The 24,856-nt window shown below is 41.2% G+C and overlaps 1 protein-coding gene across 6 annotated transcripts in view; it reads left to right on the top strand.

Annotated features, from left to right (window-relative positions):
- Positions 1-4,053, top strand: part of RMDN2 (regulator of microtubule dynamics 2) — a 50,416-nt gene extending 46,363 nt beyond the window's left edge. For 3 of the 6 annotated variants that reach the window (XM_041404433.1, XM_041404432.1, XM_041404431.1), the window contains exons 11-13: positions 1,035-1,073; positions 2,696-2,843; positions 3,338-4,053. In XM_041404433.1, the coding sequence (XP_041260367.1) occupies positions 1,035-1,073; positions 2,696-2,843; positions 3,338-3,342 (192 nt within the window). In that variant the 3' untranslated portion in view covers positions 3,343-4,053. The remainder of the gene's footprint in view (positions 1-1,034; positions 1,074-2,695; positions 2,844-3,337) is intronic. The other 3 variants (XM_041404436.1, XM_041404435.1, XM_041404437.1) reach the window with 3 other exon arrangements.
- Positions 4,054-24,856: the final 20,803 nt, after the last annotated feature.

Below are 24,856 nucleotides of genomic sequence, written 5' to 3' on the forward strand. Positions count from 1 at the left end.
TGCTGACTTCAGTGAAACCCTACAGGATGCATGTCAGCTTGGGATTTGGCAGTGGTTGCACACAATTATGTTTTCGTTGGCTGGTGTAACCATTTTGGTTGTGGTCATGGGGTTGTATCATTCTCTGTTGACAGTTGGGACTTTGTCAACAAGTGCACACATGTGCAGTGCCTGGGTTGAGTGTATTAGCACATAAGGAAATAATTAGCAGAGATGGAAGGTAAAATCATTATCTTTCTGTCCTGGCTTTAATTGCCATTTAATTTTTACATTCACATTTATATGTGTAACTCTCCATGTATATGTATCAGTAATTTTTTTTTTCAGTAAAAATGAATTGTCAAAATGTGGACTACTTCCAGATAAGCCAACATTCCCTTTTTCCCACCAGCTGTCTCTTCCTTCTTGCTCTTGTTTTCAACTCCCTCTCTCCCCTTGTTCAGTCCCTGGCCTCCCAGGTCTTTTTTTCCTGTGCATATCCCCTGTGAATAATGAAACACAAAAGTAAAGCAACAAAATAGGAATGAGGCAAAATACAGTCCCTGACCCTGTAATTTGAATACATTTTGTGTAGCAGTTTGCAGAACATTTTGAACTCATATTCAACTCTGAAAATGATATAGGGAGTGTTTAATAAATATAAGCCTTGACAGTAGAAAGATGAGGTTGAAAATGGCTGTGTATTCAGTGCTGAACTAAGTCTCAGGGTGAACAAATGGGACTGACACAAGTATATTGCATTCCTCCTACAACTTGCACCTCTTCTTCTGCTTGCCACACTCTAAAGAGAAACCCTGCTGTCTGGGGAAAAAAAGAAAAAAAAAAGGAAAAAAAAATAGCTGACCTTATTGTTCATTTTCAGAAAGCCACAAACCCAGAAATCAATAAGGAAGAGAGTTGGCCCAAGGCAGGATTTATGGCTTTTTCTTTCCATTAGCAGCCAAGCTGTCAAGCTGTGGGCAATAATGAAGTTTTCACTCTTAAAACCAGAAACTAGTACACTGAACAGAGTTATGGCTTCTCTCTCCTTTTAGCATGACACACCTCTTGGTCTGGAAGGACTCTCTCCAAAGGTGACATAACAGTTCCCTTCACTGACCATTCTCAGCTTTGTTTTTAATGCCATGACTTATTTTTTTCAATGCTTTTGCCGTACGAGTTCTAATTGACTGGAAGCTGCTGGCTCAATTAATGCAACCCGTTAAGCAGTCTGCAACAATAATTCCTGCTTTAACTGATGTAGTCCTGTTTAGAACTGGCAAACCAGAGGTGGAATGCTTTGCACAATTGCAGTTTCTTCTCCAGACAGTTCTTAGAACAATCTTGGGTTTTGTTCCATTCTTTTTCCTAAGCCCAGAGGAAGATTCAGGGAAGATTGCCCAATGTTTTCTGGACCTTTGCAACTTGTAAAGCTCATTGCCCAATATAATCCTTTACTTCTAAAGAGACTATTATCCAAAGTCATTTGGAGATATATTTTTAAAATGCTGTATCCTGCAAAATGAGTAGAAATGCTGAACACTATTCAGATATGAGAAAACCTGCACCTTTATAATTTTCAACTTAGAAAAATGTCATAAGTATAACCAGATACAATTAAGCTTTTCCATTTCTTATTAGCATGGGACAATATCTGGCTTTTTACTTTTTTATTTAATGGAGTTTAGAATTGTTTTCACAATTTGACCACAGTCAGTACAGAAAAGAGTGTATTTTCCCTGAATTAAGGGAAAATTTTGAAGTTTTCAGTTTTTGGTGAAAGCAACGGCATGGTGCTCCAGACAGCCTGTATTGAAGTGGAGTTTAAGGGGTGCTCAGTGCTGTATGACATTTCCTTCTGTTAGAGTATTTTGGCAAGAGCTTACAGGCTTTGCAGTGTGTGCCTTTAAAGGCCTCTGATAAATGATTAGGCAGATAGTTTAGCCTATTGTTGCCAGTAGGAGTAAGGCAGTAACTCCAAGAGAAGTGTTCAGCTAATGTATTAATGCCTTAATCCAGACCAATAATATGATGTAGTTTGACATGTCTGGCATATGGTTTTTATCATCTCAATATTCTTCTCTGTTCCTCCATGACATTATAGACAACTAACCAAAATAAAGAGAGGCAGGAATTTCTTCACCCATGAAATATATTCTAAAATGTTCTGTATTTTGTTCCAGCTCTTTGGTTGATTGAGTAATGAAGTGATCCTGAAATCTAGTGATTACTTCACTGTCTGCAGTATTTTCCTTGAGAATATACCATGGCATTATCATTACTGGACCCTGTCATTAGAAATACTTACACAAAATCTGTGACGTGCAGGCACTTTTCACTTGCACTGTTAAATATCCATGGGTGCATGTGTTGGGTGTTTGGACCTTATGAGCCTTCAGGCATGAGGTGGTGACATTTTAGAAATGTTGTTTTCAACCAAGGTGTATTTTGCAAGCTAGAGGTTTTACAGCAGCAACTAAAGGAAGCAGATTATATCCAGAGGACACTTAAAAATAAGTAGAGTAATGGAGTTTTTGTACTGTGGTTACATGCTTATATACATGTGCCCCTTTCCAAGGAGATTATACATGGAATAGCCAAAACATATGTCACTGGGTACCTGTGAGACAATCTTAGGCTTGGCTTAGGTTTGAAGCCCCATAAAGCTGTGCACTTAAAACATTGGCCTAAAAGGAGCCTTTTCCTGCTGCCCTAGGAGTACAATGTAGTGTTGGCTCTGAGCACAGCAGGTCACCTGCCTCTTGCTCCCACATTGGCCCCACTCTGCCATGAGCCCAGTAGCACAGGGAGAGCTCAGTCTGGAAGATACCAAGGGTGCAGTCAGCCCATGGCGGCTGTCACAGGTAGGTATGGCTGTATGCTCTGAAACCACCATCTAACCTATGTCATTAATTACATTTCCCAATGTTTTCTTCTTAGTTGCATAATAAATCATTAGCAAACATCACAGAACATCTTTAGAGAAACTGCATGTGGTCAGGATGCAAGATTACATCAGGTATAAGGCAAGGCAATACTTTATGCAAAGTACATCAATGAAAATTATATCCCAAGCTGAAGGGCTTACTGGTCTGCTTAGAAGGCTATTTGTGGGCTAACATTTTAAGTGCTTTAACCAAGCTGTAAAGGGAGGGCCGCCATCTGGCTCTTGTTTTCACTTCAAACTTTATTTTTGTATTCACTGATAAATTAACTTACTATCCAGTCTTTACATTTTGTGGCTGTTGCAGTTGTGTGTTATGTCTGTTGTTAGTAAAGAAATGTGGATAGGCACGTATTAGGCAAATGAAGGGATTTATCCTCTCTAAATTGATGCATGGTTGTCTGTTTCTTTCAGGATAAAGAGGCCCAGAAAGACTTAGAGGCTTTACTTCTTACACTGAAGCTCTGATACTACGTACTTTTAACTCTTCATGCTGTAATAAAATTGTAAAACTAAAATGAGACTGGAAACTGCGGGTAAATTTCAGCTAAGTCAATGAAAAAACAGTCATTGATTTTGGTTGGCTTGGATCATGGCCTTTAAGTGTCTGGAGATTATGGTATTAAAATAATACATTCATTATTGATTATTTATAAACTTGTACTGAAGTTTAATTTTAAATTTCTGACACTGTGAGTCTGATTCTCGGAACATGAAGTCTACTGCTGGCAATGGACATACTGGGGGTTTGAATGCAAAAGGAATAAATCTCACTCTTTGAAAGATGAATCAACTAGGATGTGATGCCAGCATAGAAATGTGTGTAGCATAAACAAACAAAAAAATGTTTCTATAGTAAATTATATTTATATCAACTAATTTACACAGATGTGTACAGAAAAAAATAATGAATATTTATGTTTACACATTTCTCTACTCTTAAAAAAATTACAGTCTTGTTGAAGTTAAACAAAGCTGTTGCCGCAACAAAGCTCTTTTTACTTTAAACCTGTTGTTGGTTTTACAAAGAAATGTGAACATTTTATAAATTAAATATTATAAATTATTTGTAACATCAAGTACAATATTAAAGATAAGACAAATTAAATAAAGTGGTTTAGATTAATCTATTACAGCTGTGATATTTAATGGATTTGTATCAGGACCTCCATCAAGTTTGTGAAGTCTGGCTCTCTGTCTTTGAAGAGTTTCCTAATGTGGTTTTGTCAGAGTGTCTTTGAAGAACCTAGTCCAGCATGTGTCCATCACTAATCTTTTCTATCATCTATATAACATGACCTGTACATAAAAATAGACTGCTAAAGACCTACTACTTTGAGTGTGTTGGACAGCAGTGTTTTCAATAAAATGTAGCAGATAGGGAAAGAATTTCTATTCACCAGTGGAGTGATCCAGAATACACCAGTCTGTAGAAGAAGAGAGGCCAGTTGTGATTGGATTTTAATTCAGGATCTTAATCTAGATGCAGAGAGTGTATCTTGAAGAAGTAGGCATTTCTGTTAAATATGCCTTTTTTTTTTTTTTGAATGTTCATCCTGTATAAGAAATAGTTTGTATATGTCTTTCTCAATTCAATAGTTCTTTTTTTTTTAACACATAATATCAGAGAAAAGGGAAAATGAAAGATTAATCCTAACAGTTCCTTCTATGACAGAGTGTTGTGATTCACACAGAGTGATTGGCTTGTGAATGGGGAAGCTGGAAAGGTGACACATCGTGATTTTGGTAAGGGGCTGTTGGTAAAGTCTGCTTTTGGTGTTTGCATAGCCAATGCAGGAAGCATTGTTTAAAATAATCTACAAGAGTGATTTGTACTTAGGGTTGTTGTTAACAATTCACTGTCACCTAGGAAGATGTAATAAGAAGGCCTTTCCTGAAATCAATTTTATGCTAATTTATATCCTTTATAAAATAAATTGGATTATGCAATAGATACTTAATTTTAATTATTGCTGATAAAAGCTGAAATTGTATTGGAGAAATAGATTAGAACAAGAAGTTACTTACATTAATTACTGAAATTACATGACGTAAGTAGGATTTACTTCATTAAGGGCAAATATAAAGTCTTGAATTGAAGTAATTAACAGAAGGAGATTGGAGGAGACCAGGCTAGTTGTAATTCTATAGAAAAGGACATGCAGATTCCAGTGAGTGGCAAGTTCATCATGGGTCAATAATGTTATGTTTTTGTGAAAAAGCAAATTTCATACTAGACTGAATAAATAAACATTCCCCATTAAATTCACATGAAATAACCTTTTACTCTAATTAGGCCTAATAAGTTCTAATGAGGTCTGAGCTGGTGTACTGTATCTAGTTTCAGGCACCACACTTGAGGGAGGATAGGGTCTAACTGGAAGGAGTCCAGTGGTGGAGAGAGAGACAAGAATGATGAGAGCGCTAGACAACATTATTTTGCGTGTAAAACATGAAAGAATTTGGTGTGTTTAGTCTGCAGGAGCAAGGACTAAAGGACTATTCACATTTGTAAAAAGCTTTTGCAGAGAAGACAGTAAAAAAGGAACCCCAAACCTTGTTGTCCAAATTCCCTATTCATAGGACAAGACCTTCAGATTAGGCATTAGGAGAAAATAATCCTGATGGTAACTTTGCAAAGCCCTTCAATACATTTCCTGAGAACATTATAAAATAATTTCCTTAAGTTTTAATATAAAAGTTAAATCAGATTTCATACACTGGCAGTGTTTAAGGCACGTTCATCCTCTGGCAGAGGTTGGGCTAGAGGACTTCTTAAGATCCCTCCTGGCCTTGCTGTCCCTGGGCAGTGCACAGCTCCAGCTCCCTACAAGCCATAGGCACTCCTGCAGGGGTTCAGAAGTCACTGGGCTGTGTCTGCACACACACTAGATGGCTCAGCATTTGGGCCCAGACTACCAAATGAGTTTGTACTCTGAAGTATTTATCAGCATGTTTCAAGACTTGAATTTAAAGACGTGCATCATGACTGCCATTGACTGTTTATTATAACTGTGGCTTTAATTGACATGGCAACATTTTTAAAGAAATGTATGGTTTTATAAATGAAATTACTGATCTTTCTTTTCAGCCTTCTGAATTAAGCCCATTATTCAGTTTCAGTTTTTGCTCATTACTAGTGTATGTGTAAAATTACAAATTAACATCTGTGACAGAAGAGGCTGGGCTTAATTATTTAATTCTAAATTGTCTTTAGTAGTTTGCAGAAATATTAGTCACACAGGTAAGAAATGGCTAAGACATTTTGTGCTTTTAAAGGTTTTTACTAATTAGTATACATGAGCATTCTCAGTGTTTTTGTCTCTGATTTGCTAATATGAGAACTTTTAAAATTGAAGCATGTTCCCTAAATTGTTCCCTAATTGCTCCTTGGAATAAAGCTTTTGCATTTAGTTGTAGGCCTAGGCTATCTGTTCTCTGTGTCATACCAGCTGGAGAAAAAGCAAGCATAGCTCCAGAGGCCATATGTTTTCTTTTTTGTTTAAAATATCCACGAGCAGACAGTCACTTCCGTAGTTTTGTCTCTGTGGAGGAGCTAGAGTCTGTGATTTTGTATTAACCCCCTGCGGGTTTGAAGCCATATGGAGCAGATGGGGCTGCAGGCTTCCTGAAGCCATGGTAGCTCCTTCAGTTCCACTGTGGCATCTCTTGTTTGGTCTCTGCTCCAGTACATACACTGTAAATCCTCTGTGGTAATTTGTCTCTTTACATACTTGGAAAAAAGTGAGCTCAGGGGGCCTTGACCTGGTACCAGGATGTATGTATGTATGTATGTGCTTCATTACATAAATGTTAAACTAGTTAAAACTACTAGTTCTGCCGTCTGTGATGACTGAGGTAAGTTTTATTTCTTGTGGTGAAGCTGAGGCTTCTGTCACCAAATCCTAATCCCTTTGCAGTTGTCCCTCGTAACACACAAAGCATGTGATCATTTTTTTTTGTAGCAATGGCACGGACACATTGTGGAAATGATAACAGAGATACGCTCTCATACTACTTTGTCTAGAGCACTGTTTTCCTTCTGCAGAGTCGTGGTGAGATAACCATTTCTGTGTAGTGACATCAATACACTGACTTCTGCAATCAGTTAGAAAGCTGTCCACCGGTGGTGAGTAGCTGATGATGTAGAAAAGAAAGTGACAAATCCTCTGACCAGTTCAAGTTTAAAAAAAACCCCTCACATAAATCCTTGCCTACAACTCTGTTATTATAGTAATTAAAGTCTGAACTAAAAAACCAACCAAACAAAATACCCCCAAAAGCAAAAAGCAACACTGAAACAAAGCAACAACAAAAGAAATGCAATGAAGGAATGGCTGCCTAGAGATCCAGCCATGTTGAACCCAAATATAGCAGTTTATTTGGATCTAATTATCTTCAGCCATTACTACCTGATCACATTTTACTTGAAGTACCTAGAACTGTAGGGAGGTGTTATGAATTGCAGCAAGATTGGTGGGTTTTCTGGAATTTTCCTGGACATTCTGGAGGCTAGTCTTTAGTGTTTTTCAGTGGGCACAGTAGTGCATTACACCTACTCCAAATCAGAAAATCTTGTGGTAATGTGATGAAATTGTATTGCAGCATTCATCCAGTGCAAACTCAAGAAGGAGTGACTCTGAAGGGCCAACATTATTATTTGCTCTTTTTTCCTTCTGCATATAAGGTTATATTCTTATTTTCCAGCACTTTTCCTTCTTACAGGCTTCCAAGTTCCTTGGAGAAGAAACAAATCAAACTGTCTTGACAATACAAAAAGAAGTAAGCTTTTCTGGCCCTGTCTATGTTTGTGTAACCCATGCATGTGTGATGCTGGGAAATGAAGCACTGGAACTAAGAATGTGAAACATTAATAATTTTTTTTAGGAAATATTTTACTCATTTAAATAAACAACCAATTATTCTAGAAGTATCTGTGGGATCCAGTGCGAACTCGAATATGAACAATCTGAGCTCTGTGCTGCTGACCCATGATGTGACTGTGGGGTTAAGCTCCTTAGCTACATACCCAAGTTACACACACGCAAACACAGTCTGTCCACTCTTCATATGTTTTGTTTATTAAGATTAATTATGAGCTAGTTTGAATTGCCTACGTGTATAAGCTAAAAATAGAGCCACACAATATTTACAGGGAATATTGTAACCTAAACGTGTGTTAAGGATATAGACATGAATATGGATGTGCTTTTTCCAAACTAAGTTCAGGTTTCTGATTCATGGATAAAGGTAACCAGCATGGATGTTGATATTTCAGACTCCAGAGAGAAATGGTTTTGTTTGCTGTTCAGAAAAATGTGTCAAATCAGCAGAGTGGACTCCGTGATTTACTTGTGTGTTCCTAATCTTGGAAGAGAATAATTTATGAAGAAATGAAAATTCATTTGTAAAGCTGACTGTGGTTCTGGCTTAAGGATTCCTCTTTTGCAAAATGTTAGGCCAGCTTACATAGTGCCCTATAAAATGATATAGAAAGTCTTTAAATGGTAATAAAATACATGTTTTTCAAATTAGAACAGCAGAATATATCTAATGCAACACTTTTAAGTCCAGTGAGGGGTTAATACAAAAGCACTGCTAGAATGTGTGTTGATTTTGATGCCACCAGTGTATGGTTATTGGCAGTTTCAAGCACAGCAGTATTCCTGCTGCCTTCACCATGAATCCCTGACCAAGAATTACCAGTGCACACTGGCTCAAAAAACCATAATTGAGTGTGTGATCCCACAGTCATTTGACATCTTCTTTGCTTTAGAAGTGTTTTTGTTTCTGAAGAGTAGTTTCACGTGATTTGTCCTGTGATATTTTGGCGCCGTTGAGAGCATGGCAATACAGCCTCTGGACATCAGTGAGTCCCAGGCATTGTGCCAGGATGAGATTGTTAAAAGTACCTGCATGACCTTGTATGACGTTTGCTTCTGTACATCCTAGTGCTCAATCCAGCTTGTTCAGCGGTGCACTGCTTTCATGCCCTTTCACAGCCAGTCCTACATGTCCAAACAGGTTCATTCAGGAAATGAGAAGGCAGGTATTTTCAGATGTCATGGGAGAAATTCAGAACAATAGATCAAGAGGGAAAAAAATACCCAAACTACTGGATCTGGACCTGTATGGTCATTTGAGCAATACTTTTAATTAGTTGTCCACCATGCAAGATTTCTCTAAAGGTCATTAGTTTATTTTCTCTAGAGGGGCAGCTTTGTGATTACTCTAGCCTATTGCATGCCACAGAGTTTTTCCTCCCTCCACCTTATTTCCCCATCTGAAAAAATGGGGCTGACAAGGCTTCTTTCACCCATGAGGATGGTTTGAAATAAAGCATGTAAGAAAAACACCTGAAGAACACACAGAGAGCAGTAAGTGGTAAAGTAACCTGCACTTTTTAGGCCTCTTTTACTCTTTCGATCAGCCCCCAAAATGCTGTCAGGGAAGATGAAGCCTAGGGAAGCATTTGTGCTGGTTCCAGGCTGGTTTGGAGCATGTGGAAAGCTCTGTCTGCGGGCACAAAGCCATAGGTGTGTGAGCAAGTGCCCCAGCTGGTGAGCAGCAGCCAGGCAGGAGAGGCAGCACGCCTGGCTGGGCAAGGAGCACGGCGACCCCTGAGGAGGTTCAGGTGGGCCCTGGCAGGGGGAATCGGCGCGTTTGGTGCGTGTGAGCAGTGGCTGAGCGTCCTTGCGGATGTGCCATGGTTCCTCGGGAGCTGTGGTGCTGCAGGAGGCTGCGGGATGGCGGCTGGGCCTGTGGGGGCTGCTGGGCTGGAGGCAAAGGAGGGGTGAGTACGTGCTCTGTGGGGTATCCAGCTGCACCCTGCCGTGGCTGTGTCAGGAGGAGTGTGTGTGGGATACTTGTGGAGGGTATTGTAATGGTGGGTGTTTCACAAGCCTGCATGTCTGTGGCACAGGCCGACATTAAGTTAAAAGAGCAAATCTGGAAGGTGATGCTTGGAGAGCTAACCAAAGGTGGACAGGATTTGGTAACTCCTGTGGGAAGGCATGTTAAGTCTTGAGGCTGTGACTGCTTACGTGAAAGGCTTTCTTCTGTGCTGGGCTTTGACTCCCCTCAGGCCTGCCACGACACCTGAGGGGATGCTCCAGGGCTCTGTCATTGCCTTGTGCTGTGGGGCACTGCTACATGCGGCAAGTGACAGTGAAGCGAAAATGGTCGTTTTCTACTTTCCTTGCTTCAAAAGATGTGTTTATTCTTGTTTACCTACCTAAATTTATATGGAAAAATACAAGGCAGAGCAGAAAAGACAGTTCAAATGCATTGCCTATGAGCTGCCGTTTTCCTGTGGTAAGAGCTTGTTACTGTTAAACGTGCGCTCTAATAAAGCCAGGACACCAGTGTGAAAACACTGCTTAGCTCGTGTTTTCCTGTGGTAAGAGCTAAACGTGCGCTCAAATAAAGCCAGGACACCAGTGTGAAAACACTGCTTAGCTCGGGTTTGTGGAACACGATGTGTTTAGCTGCCAGTAGTCCATTCCATTTCTTCCATAACCGGTTACAGGGCTCAGTTAAAACGCCCCGACGGCGCTGCAGGCAGGCCGGGCTGGGTGTGAGGCAGGGCCAGCTCTGCCGGCGGGCAGGCTCCGCCGCGGCCCTCCGCGGGGCAGCGCACGCCCCTTCCCCCGGCTGAGAGCCGCTTCATCAGCTGGCAGCCTTAAAGGAAAGCAAAGGGGTGCCGTGGCTTTCCCGAATGGCCGGGGGGTTATTTAATCCTTAAATTCAGGCCGGAGAAGGAACTTATATGAAGGAGATTTTCTTGTGTCAAACCACGAGCAGCAGAACAGAAGCAGATGTTTAGAGTGTCCACAGTGGTACTCAGGGCAAACAGGCTGACTGGGTTCACCTGCACTGCAACCTTCTCATTTCTGTTGCACTGGATTTACTCTGGCAGGATTGCTATGGATCCTGTCTGGTTTTGAATGCAGAACTGTAATTGCATGAGCAGAAATTGTTTGGAGACCACAGCGTTTGTGTTTGGGTGTATATGCATGCAAAAATATTTGTGTGGATAGATATATCCATAAGTTTAATAGAGGAGTTAAAGTAGATATAACTTGCTGTGTTTTGGAGTTTCAATAAGAAACTTGATTACTTTGTGAACTTTTTGAAATTTCTATCCATGTGTGAAGTGAAAACTTGACAAAGACTCTGCCTGCACATCCTTTTATATCATAACTTCCAACTGCAGGGTTAAAAGATGAAAGGGAATTGCCACAACACACAGTTGGACCTCCCTCTGAGAGGAAAGACAGGAAAAATATCTGTTGAACGCAGGATACCTTGTGTGCTGGAGAGGAAATGCTAGATGATAACCTGATAAGCTTTATATAGAGCTGTCAGCTCCTAATGGAAGTCTCTTATGTGTTCAATTTGGAGCAGGCAGATTGTAAAGAAAAAAGGTAAAAGAAGCTGTAAATGAATGTATTAGCTTCCTTTGCCTTGCCTTCTCCAAGTGTGAGCTTGTGACCTCCACGAAGGGGTTACTGAGTCAGTGGGAATCAACACATAGTCCATCAATCCTTTCTCTGTCGTCTGTGTGACGGTTCCCAAAACATCATATCTGCTTCCAGGCCATCTGTGGCTGACAGGGAGGATGAGGAGGAGGGGAGAGCTCTATGTGTTGAGGTGGGGTATTGTCTTTTGAGAGTGCTTTTTTTGTAAGCAGGGATTATGGTTTGCAGAAAAACCCTCAAGGAGGATTGCTTAGTACCCATCTATGGTATGTTTGACTTTCTTTGGCTTCCTGAACTCAGTACTTGTTCACCAAAGAGTGAAGTAAATCCTGTGGGAGTGGAAAGGGCAGAGAAATTTCAGGCAAGACTGAAGCTGTCTTAGCTCTTAAGTATGTGGAGACTGAAGCGCATCCCTGAGCGGCTCCTGCTGAGATGCTAATAACTGGTCTGCTCACCCCTGTTACACTGAATCTCTTCCAGTTTTCTTGCCAAAATGAGTGGTATTTTCAGTCAGATTCCAAGTAAGGAGAAGTCAAAATGTAACCTTAAACCAGTGAGCTTTAGAGGCAGCTTTGCAGGGGCCGTGAAGTGTTCTTCTGCCAAGCGTATGGGCAGAACTTCCAGCAGGAAGCACAGGCCTGTCAGTGGGTTTGACCTGAGACAGTTGGGGCCCTGTGGCCAGAAAGGAAAGTCTCCATAAAACTTAAGTCTGCAGCAGAGCTCTGTACATCTCCAGGACTTCAGTTTCCATGGGTTTTGACACATTTTTTTATGATGTTGATTTTCTCTGACTCTTCCTCTGTGGAGCTGGCTTTGATTTTTATTATGATTTTTCTGACACTTGGCAGTCAGAAACAGAGGAATTTAGAATCTTAGTTCAGCATTTTATTTCTGCACTGGTATCTTCATTACTATGTACAGCCTCCAATATATCTAATGCTTAGTGCATGCAGTATGTACAACTGAGGAGGGGTAATGCTGTGTTTACTGAGTTGCTTGGTCATACTTGCAATTACTTACCTGTTTTATCAGATAGAGTCCCTTCTCATCTCTAGGATCAGCTTTTGCAACTGAGTGGAGCATCTCTTTTTTCAGAATCTTACAAAAGCTACGAAAATATTTTTTTTTGCACTACAGATGTGGGAAATTGCAGTCAGTTGCTCAATGTAATTAAAATAAAATACAGGTGATGTGGAAACTTGGGTACAAAGCAATCCCATTGCTCACGTCCACATTTTATTTTTTTTCCAATGACATAATAGATTTTTCCAGTTGTTATTGACAGATTTCAGAAGGATATATCTCATATTTAGACAGGTTGAGTAATTCTTGATAATGCAGGCATTATGGCAACCTTAGAGAGACTCGTGGTCTTTTAGCACAGATGGAGTTTGCTGTTAGATTTTTCTCATCACAAAAGCTGCTGTTTCTAAACTGTTGTAAACTTAAGGGATGGGAGGGGCCAACAGATTTTCTGGTGTAGAAAAGAAAAGTTTTCAGCACAATGTTATCATAGTGATAATACAGTAAGAAGTTAAGAAAAAATCATATTAATACCAGAATGAATGTGTTAACTTTGACTTATGTTTTTCTTATTAATTAACCCCTTTTTTCCCTTGTGAAAGTAGATTTAATATTTTCTTGACATCTATTTGCAAGGAGGTGTGTCCATCAATTAAATTTTGAAAGAAAGGTACGAATGCACCATGACGATGCTTCCATCAAACAGAGATCACATGGCAGCCTGTAGCTGTATCCTAATAAGCAGATCAGCCTGCAAGGACACGTGCGGGGGAAACAGTGATGCTGGGCAGCCACTGAGTCACCAGCCCTGTGATCCCCTCTCTGACAATGTGCTGCTTTGCAGAAGCCACATCCATTGTTTCAGTTGTGCTCGTTAGTCACGTTCAAGGCAGTGCTGCAAACCTTAAAAAGGAAAGGGAGGAGAAACCCTGGCATGTACCAGGATTTTTGCTTTGAGTCTCGTGTGTTCCCCGTTGTCATTTGGCTGGGACAGTGGGACGCTGAGCAGACTCAGCCTCTCTCAGTGCAGAGCTGCAGCTGCTGAGGTGCCTGGGGCACAGTGCTTGTTCCAGGAACACGAGGTTTTGTTGATTCCACAATTAAATGCTGTGGGATTTTAATTTGCTCTTTACTCATTTTTCATTTCCTTAATTTTTGGCATTCAGATGCAATGTTGTTGAAAAGATTGCCCGGGGACGTGAACACTTTCCTGGAGCTGAAAGTGTGATTAGCAAAGCACTTCCCTAGGATCTCCTCCTTAACACTCATCTCTTTCCCTAGGGAAGGGATGGTCTTGCTGTGAGGGCTATGAATTGAAATACACACAAAGTTTTGTGGTTACAGGAAGTCCCAGAGAGAGGTTTGGTGATGGGCTTGGCTGCGTTGATGTGCTAGTGTTACACTTATCTCTTTTGTTTCTAGATTGTGGACTGAAATTCATAAGCCTGCTTGGGATCCCAGGCCATGCAAGGAACAGAAAGAATTAAGGTATCTCACAGTGTAGTTCATGGTGTTGTACCCCTCAGGGTGTGCAGCCTTCCCTGTTCAAATGCCTGACACAGGATGTGTGTCTGCATCCTGTGATGTGTTCTTAGTCCATGCTCTAAACCTGGCTATCAACCCCCTTATTGGAGAAAGTGATGTGTCTGCCATTTGGGAATGAAGACACCTTTCTGCCCCTGAATCCTATGATTGCCCTTGCCTTTGGTGTGTAAGTGCTACCTTGAGTTTGTTCTACACTTGCATTTTGTCAGACATTACCAGTGGTGTATAATTTAAGGGATTACATTTAACTGTTGGTGACTCTGGGTTGGTCCCAAACAAGGTGATCTACTAAAATCACCTTGTGTTTGGGAATTGGCCCCAGCATTATTTACTAATTCCTGAAATGCAAGGGAGAAGCAATTCTAACGTTCATCTGTGTGGAAGATGTTTGGCAATATAACATTTTTCTATGGAAATGACTCATTATTCAATGATTAATTATTGTAAGGGCTATGTAAAAATTTTGTTTTCCTCCTGCAAAAATATGAAACTCAGCTGGGGTACTTGTATCTCCTTACATGAAAGCTTTCACAGAAAGATTATGGGCAGGCTATTGTCGTCCTTTTACATGGGAGTTAGGTGTCTAAAGGACTATTAGGACATATTGTCCTGAAAACTTGGGAACTCCACCCTGAGGTGAAGCAGAAATGTATTGGAAGCATCTGGTATTTATTGTGGTTAAGCATAACCAGAAGTTTTGTTCTGCTCATGTAATCCATCTTCTGTTACTGTAAGGACCAGCTGAATTTCCTTGGTAACAAACACCCTTCCTTCTCCTCCCAGAAAGCTTCCACTTACAAAGGAAACTCCAGATGACCTATTTCTGTGATATCAAAATCTCTGTGTGAGGTGTTCACGCTGGGAGAGCAGTGTTCAGCCCTACTGCAGCACGAGGCTGCTTAATAGAATATGTGTGTCTTTTTCCAAATAGGAGTGAAGTATGAAAGAAAACATAAATCTGGCCTTTTATTTCTGCAAAGAGAAACATGTATAAAAGAGTATGGTGATCTCATTATTCCTATGTTTTTTTCATTGAGAAATAAGAACAAAGCTTGTGCTACCAGAACAAGTTCTGCCAGAAGAGGTGGGCATCCCAGCTGTGAACTAGGACATGCAAGAATGTTCAAGTTTTTTCTCCTAGCCAGCATATACGAACAAACTCTGCTACTCCCTGGAATGTTCTTATTAATAACTAAAACACATACTGGTTCTTTAATTTACCATGGATTAAGCTCTCAGGTTTCATCTTGCTGGTGAGACTAAAGAGCAGGGAGATATCTGGCTGCAGGTAAAGATTGCTCTTTGCTAGGAGATGCTGAGGTCTCTTTCTTTCTTATATATTCCTGTAATTACCTTTTGCTGTCCCCTCTGCATTGCAGACCAAGATACAAGGGGCAGGTCAGTGAATACCAGCCCCAGCTTTGCTTTTAACAGCAGAATTTCTTCTGCTGGTCATAACTCAATTTTTCCCTCTGCCAGGATAACTGTGTGTGGAAACCTCTGATGCTGGGCTTCTTGAAGCTGCAAGTCCCAACATGACTACAGGGTAATTGCTTTGCACTTGGCTGTATATTTCTGCTCTGAAAAAAAGAGCTTGTAGGCTCTAATGCTGTGAGTAGCCCAGCGTGAGGGAGATATTTCAGCTCAGCCTTGGCCCTTGATTATCAAGGCTATGATGCATCACTGTACGTCCAGGTGCACCAGACTTGGATCCAAAGATGGAGGGTGAGGCCTCTCTTCCTGGCCCATGTGCCCGTGCCATTTCCAGCAAAGGTGTTGCTTCCTCTTGTGTAGTCTCTGTACCTGTCTTTCCTTGTTTGAGCTCTTCCCTGGGGTTCAGGTGGGCAGGATCCCAGATAGTCTTGCCTCCTGAAGGTGGTGTCCTAAGATGAATGAATGTGTTTGGTTTTGCATATGCAAATTTCTCAACAGATTCACAGCCATAGATGTAGGATAGCAGGTTCATGGCCCCAGCTTTTCTAGAAGTTTACCCTTTAGATACAAATGGCTGAAGGAGCTGAGTCTGCTGTCACTGCAGCCAAGTGGCCCATCTGTTTTCTCTTGGTGTTTCTGGCAGTGCAGGATAGCTCTGTAGGTAGCACAAACAAGTCATCACAGGTATTGAGAGCAATACAGGGCATCTGGATGGCATTCCAGGTACTGTGCTAGCTGTCAAACTGCATTTTATGTTGTCTGGCCAAAGCTGTAGCTGGACAATTAGAAGGAGAAGAATTTGCTAACTAGGATGCAAATTGAAGTTTTCTAGGCATTTAAACAGTTTACAGGATAGTCCATTTTAATTGATGTAAACCCTTCCAGCAAGGAGGCAGAAGGGGATTTACCAAGCTTGGAAATAATTAAAATCATGCTGAAATTTTCCTAACAGGTACTAAATGTGACATAGTGTGTGGTCTCTCTGACAGGGTTGCCTTTCCCTATAAATGGAAAAGTGCAACATCAAATGTTTCAATGCATGCACATAGATAAACAGTTCTTTTATGACATATTAAGAACAGTTTGGTTTATGGCTTTTTAGATATATCTTAAAATCTTGTTTTATAATGACTTTAGCAGAGCTGTCTAATTTCCAAAATGTGCTTCTAAAGCAGGATGATGTTTGTACCTGGTTTTTATTAACTACATTACCAGCTAAAAATAAACCAAGTTGCAGACAGCAGTGTGGACCCTCAATGTGTTTCATTAAAAATAATAATAATTCTTGGAGGCATGGAGGCAGAAATCAAGCTCTTTTTGTCTCCTGGAATCTGCTTTGCTCATCTGGGAGAAGAAAGTAACCTGATAGTCTTTGAAATTTACTGATATTCATTAAGTTCACTGGACTTTGAATGGAGCTGTAGTTAATTACGAACTTTAACCCCATGTTTTAGTGTATTCCTGGACAAAAAATTGGCTTTGTCCTGCCTTGCAGGCTACTGGCAGAGAAGTCCTCTGATAGTGTGTATGAAAGGATCATGGGGCTGTATGTCAAAAGTTGAAAATTGCAAGTGCAGAATTACAATTAGGGTGGTCTGACTTTTTTTTTTCCTCTTAAACCAGCATAGGGATGTGGTGATTCTCTCTAATTTGTTCTTTACTCATGTCTGAGTGCCTTTGTGAAGAAGGAACTCAAACTGACTTGGGAGTTTGAGTTTCAGTGGAGGAATTCATAGGACATCTGCAGAAGTCCAAGCCTTTTACTGAGCACAGGTTGGGGGCCAGTACCTCGCAAGAAGCAACACTAAAATATATATATAGTCTGGCCAAAGCTAGACAAAGGAAAAGAAATATCCTAGAAAAACACTGGGCTACTTTCCAGCCTTACTGTGTAAGCCTGTGCTGCTACTGAAATTCACTTACCCGAGAGTCAGATGTCTCTGAAACCTGTCTTTTCAAATAGTGCTGCTATTTAGCAGTCAGAACTAAAAGGCAATAAACCACATGCTTTTAAGCTGAAAACATGATGTATCTCCTAATAAATTTGGAGACCACTTCTGTGACAGTTTAAGTATGCTGAGTTTGGTGAGCATCTGTAAACATTTGTTTTTGTGTGTTGGATAAAAGACTCTAAAAATTTGAAGTAGAGTTTTGATACCTGTTTTTGATAAGTAAATAGAATCTTTTTGGAGCCTGGGAAAGCATGCATTCTGCAAGAGATTTTGATCAATATCTGTGCAAGAATGAGAGAGCAAAGGAAAAATTTCCAACCCACAAACCAAACACTGGAAAGGAAAAGGTATATTTCTAATTTCTAGTTATTTTTGAAGTGTATTCAGTGGCCTGAATTCCCTTGCTCAGATTTGTATTGGCATAAATTGTAATTTGTTTCCTATATTTAAAATTTAACTTTCAGTATGCAGTAAATTTTTTTTAAAAAATAAAATTGTTAGTGGAAGGTAATGGCCAGATTAGGGTCTTAGGTGTTTGCAAGTGTGTTGCTCTGTAGGTTTTCCTCTCTTCAAGCCTGACCACAAAGTTTGACTGAAGGCATGCTGTGCATTGACCATAATTGCATTGATATTTGGAAACATGAGAATATGAGTATTTTACAAGGTATTTGTTATTTAAAAACTAAGGGGAAAGCTTAGATTCTTTGGTTACATGATGACCATTACAATAAACACAGACTTCTACACTAAAACTCAGTGAGCAAACAGGGCACTGCTGTTTATTTTCCACGTCTTAAATTGCGTGGCTGCTTCACCTACTGCCATAGGTGAGTTTGCTGCATGTAGTGCTTACTCCATACTACAAGGATCAAAGACACTGAAGTGCTATTTAGAAGTGTAAAAGGATTCAAATCTTTTGAAGGTGAGGGGCATTTTCACCAGTTGGTTTCACCTGGTGCCCTCTTCCCAGTGGTTTGGGAGTGGTTCTTTGTTAGAGCCCTCACTTGGGAAGCATCCTGGACCAACCCTGCTCCTGCAGGCGCCTGGTTCCTGAAGTCAAGTGGGGAATTCCCCCCTCCTCTGTTTGTGCTGGCCCAGACCTTCAGGGAGAGCCGGGAGTACATGTGGTTCCTGTTAGCTCAGAAAACAGAAACATCTGGGGAAGATGTGAATGACTTACTGGCTCAGTTCAGCAGGAGGAAAGTCTCTGACAGTTCATTCTGGACAGAGAGATCCTCTCTATTATGTGTTGAAGCAGGGAGCAAATGCACGTAAAATCACATAAAATCCAGTTCAAAACAGCAGGAGATGGGCACTCATGCTGTCTCGTATGGCCTTTCTCTCTTCCTGCCTGTGGGGATGCCTCCTAAAGAAAGTGAAGGGAAGGATTTTCTCATCCAGTAGGAGTGGGGAAGGATGCTGTGGAAGAACAATTCCTAGGGACAGCAATGTGTTTCCCAGGGTTGTGCCCATATGGGCTTAACTTTAAGAAGAAAGGAAAGTGAACCAGTGGTAAATAAATTTGCTATGTGTTTACTATAAAAAATCTGAAGGAAAATGTTATAGCACTGTGGATAGTTGTTACTAACATGAAAATAGAACAACTAGACCAGCTCCAGGAGGCCCTGCTTCATCAGGGTTTCAGGTCAGATGACTTCCAGAGATTCCTTCTCATCTCCACCGTTCTGTGATTCTGTGACACCAGGCATTTGGGTTAGACTGTGCTACACAGCCTAGCTAAACCAGTGTGGCTTATTTCCTCAATCCCAATACTCTTATCCTGGTGTCCCACCAGGATAAGAGTATTGCTTTTTTCCTAATCTAACTGCACCACCAATGATGTTCTGTAGCTTAACACTTCCATTTCTAAGCAGGGCAGAACAAAATACGGTTCTCTAGCATTTGGTGTGGAAGCAGTAAAAGCAGGACTTGGCACGTCAGTAACCAGCATGTGTGTGGTATGAGCAGGCTGGCTGAGGGGCAGATGGCACGAATTGCCCTTTTCAGGGGTGTGTGTTTGTCACAGTCACAACCTGTCGTCCCTAGGGTACCCTGGGGAGTTGTTGTAGTGGAGATGGGGCTAATTACCATTAGCAGCTGCTCACATTCTCTCTCCTCACTTTCATTCTCCTCCATGGGATAAAATATTTCTTTCAATTCTCTTTGGCCTGTTATTTCTCCTCCTCTGATGTGTTCTCCTTCTCAGTTCTCAACTGTCCCAATTTTCCCTATACTTATTCCTCTGACCACAGAGAATCTTCTTTGCTATTTACCCTGAAGAACAACTGCTTCTATTAGCATATGATCAAGCTTAGCTGGATTTTCCCAGAAGGCAGAGAGTGCCTTTATCAGAAAAATAAAAATTAGTATCTTTGGCTTGGGTTAAGTGAGATAATTGACTTTTGCCACCTAGAGATGTGTGTATTTCCAGGAAATTTCTGAAGACAAGAGAGGTATGACAAATCCTCAGGGAGGAACTTGTTCATAATTACATTAAGACCTTGGCTGTATATGAATTTAAGGATGCAGGAAGCGGTGCTAACTGGATCTTCGCTAGGGAAAATGTTATATGCTAACAGCAACACAGTCTGGGGGCTATAAAATAGCTAAAGAAGTCCAGTCACTTCATTAACTGACTCCTCATAAATCCTAGGAAAATCAATCTGTCCTCTTGAGAGCAAAAGCTTAGTATGCAAGCCTCATGCATTTCTTCTGATTTCACTGTTTCAGTCATTCAGACAATTGATGGAGCATCTATTTATTCCAGAAACTTTCCTTTCTGTTCTGCTGAACAGTTTTATGGCTTTATACCCAATAAAAACTACTGTGTACACTTAACTCTGGGAACAGGCTATTTGCTCAAGAGCTATTTACTCAAGCAGAAAAGTATTGTATTAGGGTGAAAGATCCCCTGTGAAGATAGGAAAGGAATCTTGCTGTCTTTAAGTAAGGCGTGAAGATATTTTAACAGTGTTGTGTAGTGAATACATTGTGAGACAAATGTTTTGTACTCTGTCTCTGCTGATGACTTCAAGGAAATTACCTTAACCTTCAAATGCAGAGAACAGGATTGTCAGCGTGCTGTAAGGCTGCACACACAGGTGCTAAATATCTCAGTCTTAATGCCACCAGGAATAGGGGTTCTTTTGTACAAAGTTTCAGTTCAGGTATGATGTCACTGGAGCATCTGCCTTGTAATTCTGTGGAGAACCTTGTCAATTTAAATATTCATTTATTCTGGATTTTTTTAAAATTTTCCTTCTTTATGGGAATTCTTCCTTGTTTGATTTTTTTAAAGACTATTTGTGTAGTTTCTGACCAAAGCCCCACTGGCTGATCTGCTATCAGCTTGCTGTGGCACTGGTGCTCCTCACATACTGCAAAGATGCTGGCTGGGCAGGATGTTAGGCACATGAGAGAAAGGATTCTTTTCTGAAGAAAACTGGTGGGAAACACCTCTCTTTTGTTTCTGTGCCACCTGGAAGGGTTGCTCAGAAAGCTTCCCTGCAGGGCATATTGTTCTAGAGTGTAGGTTCTGCTCTTCCTGCGTTCCGCCAGAAACAGAGAGATGAACTGAGTTATGTCTTGGAATAAGTTGAAGCACAATGCTGTGTCCCAGCAGCAGCACACATAAATGAAGGGAAGGAAAATGAGCTTTTTTATAATGGAACAAAAGTTTTTTTTTAATTTATTAGTCTCATTTTTTCATTAGGGTAATTATTGTGAAGTTTAAGTTAACTTTCTGGTAGCACTTCTTAAAACTTGAATTATCTAAGTTTCCCGAATCACAGAATATTAATAGCCTCACAATTTATGCTTTTCCTCTGTAGAGTGAAAAAGTGTAATTAAAAAGAAGATATACAGCTGAATTAAATTTTTGAACTGCAGCTTGAAAATACTTCACAGAATACAAAGCATAAAAGAAGCATGGGGTATTGTTGCATGGCAGGCAATTGCAAGCCATACTTGCTTTGTGAAGTCAAACTTTGTCTTGCTCGGGTAATCTTGCTTTTGTACTAGGAGCAAGGTGGCTCACTCCACGTGTCCACTTCTGTTATGATGAGCAGAACAGTCTAGATAAGTGGAGGGTGTTCTGTTATTTTTAGCAGAGAAAATGTGATTATGTGAAATCCCATTTGTTATCAGGAGAGGTTTAGAAGCCTGTTTCTGCATGATAACAGTTATGCTCTTACCAGAGGTCAGGTTGGGAGAAGGGAGATTGTGGAAATAAAGCCTAGTCTGAGCCACCACTGGAAACATACTAATAATACAGACATTAAGCCTAGTTCTGGAGCATGCCACAATATATATGCCATGTTTTCCTTGGGGGTATTGAGCGAGCCTAGGTACAGCTGAAGACAAAATTATAGCATGAGAATAACCTACTGATACCAAACTCTTCCTGCTCATCTTGCTCAAATAAATGACACTGAACTGCTCTGAACAGACCCTCTAGATCAGAAATGTTTCTCTCTAGTGTAGTGCCAGCTTCTTCTACTGCTGTGTCTGAATGTCAAGTGGAAGGTTCCCCCAAAGGTGTTCAGACTGTTGCAGCTGAGCTGTCTCTTCCTCCTGTTGTTCTCAGGTACTGGGGATGCCAAGGTGAGGTGAATGACAGACTGTCCATGACCTTTTTGTTGTAGACCTGTTTTGTTCTCAAATCCTGCTGCTGATCCCTCGTGTTTAGTTCCTCAGCTCTCGTTTCTGTGTTTGCTGCCTCCAGATCTATTATTTGACTTAACAGGCAGCCAGGACTTACTTTTTAGACATCCTTTTTTTGCCAAATCTTTCAGAAAAACAATCAGTCATCCTGGCTTCAGGCTGGTAAGGTTGGGTCCGGATGCTCTCAGTTTGATGCTCCTGCTGCTGATGTGAATATCTTTAAATACCTTATGGATTCTTACCACCCTAACGCTGGCGTATTGTGTCTGTATGTGTATTTACAATGTGAAATCACCATCTCTCTTTTCCTGGAACTCAGAGACCCTGTGCACACTTCCTTCCCAGCTGAAATCTTGTTGCAGTCCAGACATATATTTTCCTCTGCCAGCTCTCAGCCACTCCAGCAATTGACTCCTACATCACTCAGCAGCTGATTTATGCACCATTAATGAGTCCCCTCTGAATCTGCTGCTTCTCTGCCTCCACCCACGTGCACTTGAAATGCCTGAGCATCCTACCCTGAGTTAACTATTCTGATGGATCGCTGTCCCCAGACATCCAGCACAGACCCAGAGCACAGGGACTTGAAACCCTCTTTTCTAGTTTGGGTATCCCTAGCTCTGTGTTTTCGAGCTGGAGCAAGATCTGCTCTAAGTAATGAAGGACAGGGCAACACTAACTGAGCAACAATTTTTTTTGGGTCATGAAGCTGTCTGAAAGGTTGGCAAAAAGCCCAAAAGTAGGGCTGTCAAAGCATCAACTACAGCTGTCTTAAATGCTCCAGACTGTCTGTGCTTAACACTGAGCTTGTTTTCACCTGACAGTTAAGTGAGTTGGCCTGGTGTGAGTACAAGTGACTGAAACATGGAAAAAGTTCAGCTGCAGAAATACAGGGTGGTAAACAGCAAAGAAGTTGTTGAAACTTGAATCACTGTGTCCGTGTTGTACTGTTTACCAAAATAACAGCACCATTCAGAGTTCAGCCCTTCCCTTCATTCATGAAGAAAGCCAGATCCACCTTCAGTGTCATCCCAAGCTGAATTAGTTACATTGGCAAATGAAAGATCTGAGTAATGTTTAACCAAATTAAAGATGCAGCAAAGACAAGTGTTTACTGTTTACTTTCCAAGGCTAATTCCTCAACTTTTATCAGGTAAAATGTGAGTTCCCAATTGCCTAGTCTCTGATTACTCTGATTGGATGTTCTGAAACAATTTCCTACAGACAGTCCCTGAAACTCACAAAACCCACTGGGTCTGAGGCAAAACTAACTGGCATGGCATTTAGTTGCGTTGTGCCATGACTGTGCTGGTACTACCAGCAGTTGTATAGATCCTGGACCTCCCCCACACACCTTTACAGCAGTGCTTGTTGCTCAGGCTCTGATGAGTCTTTTTCCTTATTGTTGTATTATTGGTATGGATTTCAGCACCTCTGAACCAACTCCTGCCAAAACTAGCAAGTTTCCATTGGTTTCATAGGGACTGTAATGGTCTGACTGGTATAAATATATCCCGTATCAACTCTGCTAGCTACTAATAGCTCCTACTTGCCCCCCTTCCTTGTTATGTAGTGGAGTGGTCTGACAGCTACTGGCTCTGCAAGAAATGTATGCTTAAGTCCAGGCTTCCTGCTTGGGGGGTTTATGGGCTATTTTGCTTCTTATGGTGCATGTTTTGGTTTTTTAATACCTTATCTCAATCTGAATAAAGGATGTTAGTAGAATTCTGGGAGATAGGCTGAGTGTGTGTGCACACACATACGCAGAGAAAGCAAACATTGGATGACATTTGGCTTTCCTAACCCTTGAAATCACTATAACCTGAGCAAGAAGACTTTTAAAGGAGAACTCTTGCCTCGAATATAGCTGCCTAGATTCCTCCTGCTTTTGTTCATGAAGAAAGAGCAACCTGTATTTGTCTGGTACTGCTGTGGTGACCCAGTCACAGGCTGCTGAGGGAGGTACTCTTGGCTTTTGCCCAGGGACAGCTGCTCTGAACCAGCATTGTCCCAGTGGCCAGTCCCTGCCATGTACACACCGCACGGGATATGTCTGGGCCCTACACCTACACCACAGGCCCTTGGCTCTTCCCAGGAGGACTTTGTAAGTTGTCTTCAATTTGTGCTCCTGATTTCACCAACTCAGCCTGAGCTTAGATCCTGCCCCTACAGGGGGAAACTCCAGATAAAAATATCTCAAATCAGAAGGAAACTACTGCTTATCAGTCTGCCCAGCCTCCTGTCCCACCCAGATCTTGTTCCACTCCCTTGGGGTTAGGGAAAATGTGGTCATTTCTAAGACAGCTCTGAAGTAAGCAGGCTTGTGTAGCAGACTGAGCAAAAGAAGACCAAAGGGTGAAGAAGATGTTTCATCGTGAAGAAATGCTTTACATTTGCAGTAACAGCCACCCTTCACCAGGGGATTGCCTTCATTTTGTGAGGTTGCTCTGCAAGGGCACGTCAAGGCCTGTTTGGCTGTGAGATTTCCATTCCTGGCACTCCTGACTATGTACCCAGGCCAAAAGAGCACGAATTGGTCCCCAGTGTCAGGAGTATATAGATGCCAGCACTCTATATAGGAGGGAAACAGAGAAAGAAAAACCAGTCTGTGGGCTTGAAAATAGGGAAGGTGGAAGTAAAATGAAATGCCAGAGGAAAGGACATAGCAGAGGAGATTGAGCAGGCTGAGGAGAGATTAACAGGTATTAGAAAAAAGCAAAAGACAGGGGAGAATTCAGATCAGTGCTGAGGCAAGCAGCAGGGAATGTTCTTAGCAAGGAGCATTAGGAAGTTGAACACAGATGGCAAGATATGAAAGGCAGACAGACCTGAGAAGC

Source organism: Onychostruthus taczanowskii, unplaced genomic scaffold (assembly GCF_017590055.1).
Source record: "Onychostruthus taczanowskii isolate IOZ18803 unplaced genomic scaffold, ASM1759005v1 scaffold21, whole genome shotgun sequence".
Lineage (NCBI taxonomy): Eukaryota > Metazoa > Chordata > Aves > Passeriformes > Passeridae > Onychostruthus > Onychostruthus taczanowskii.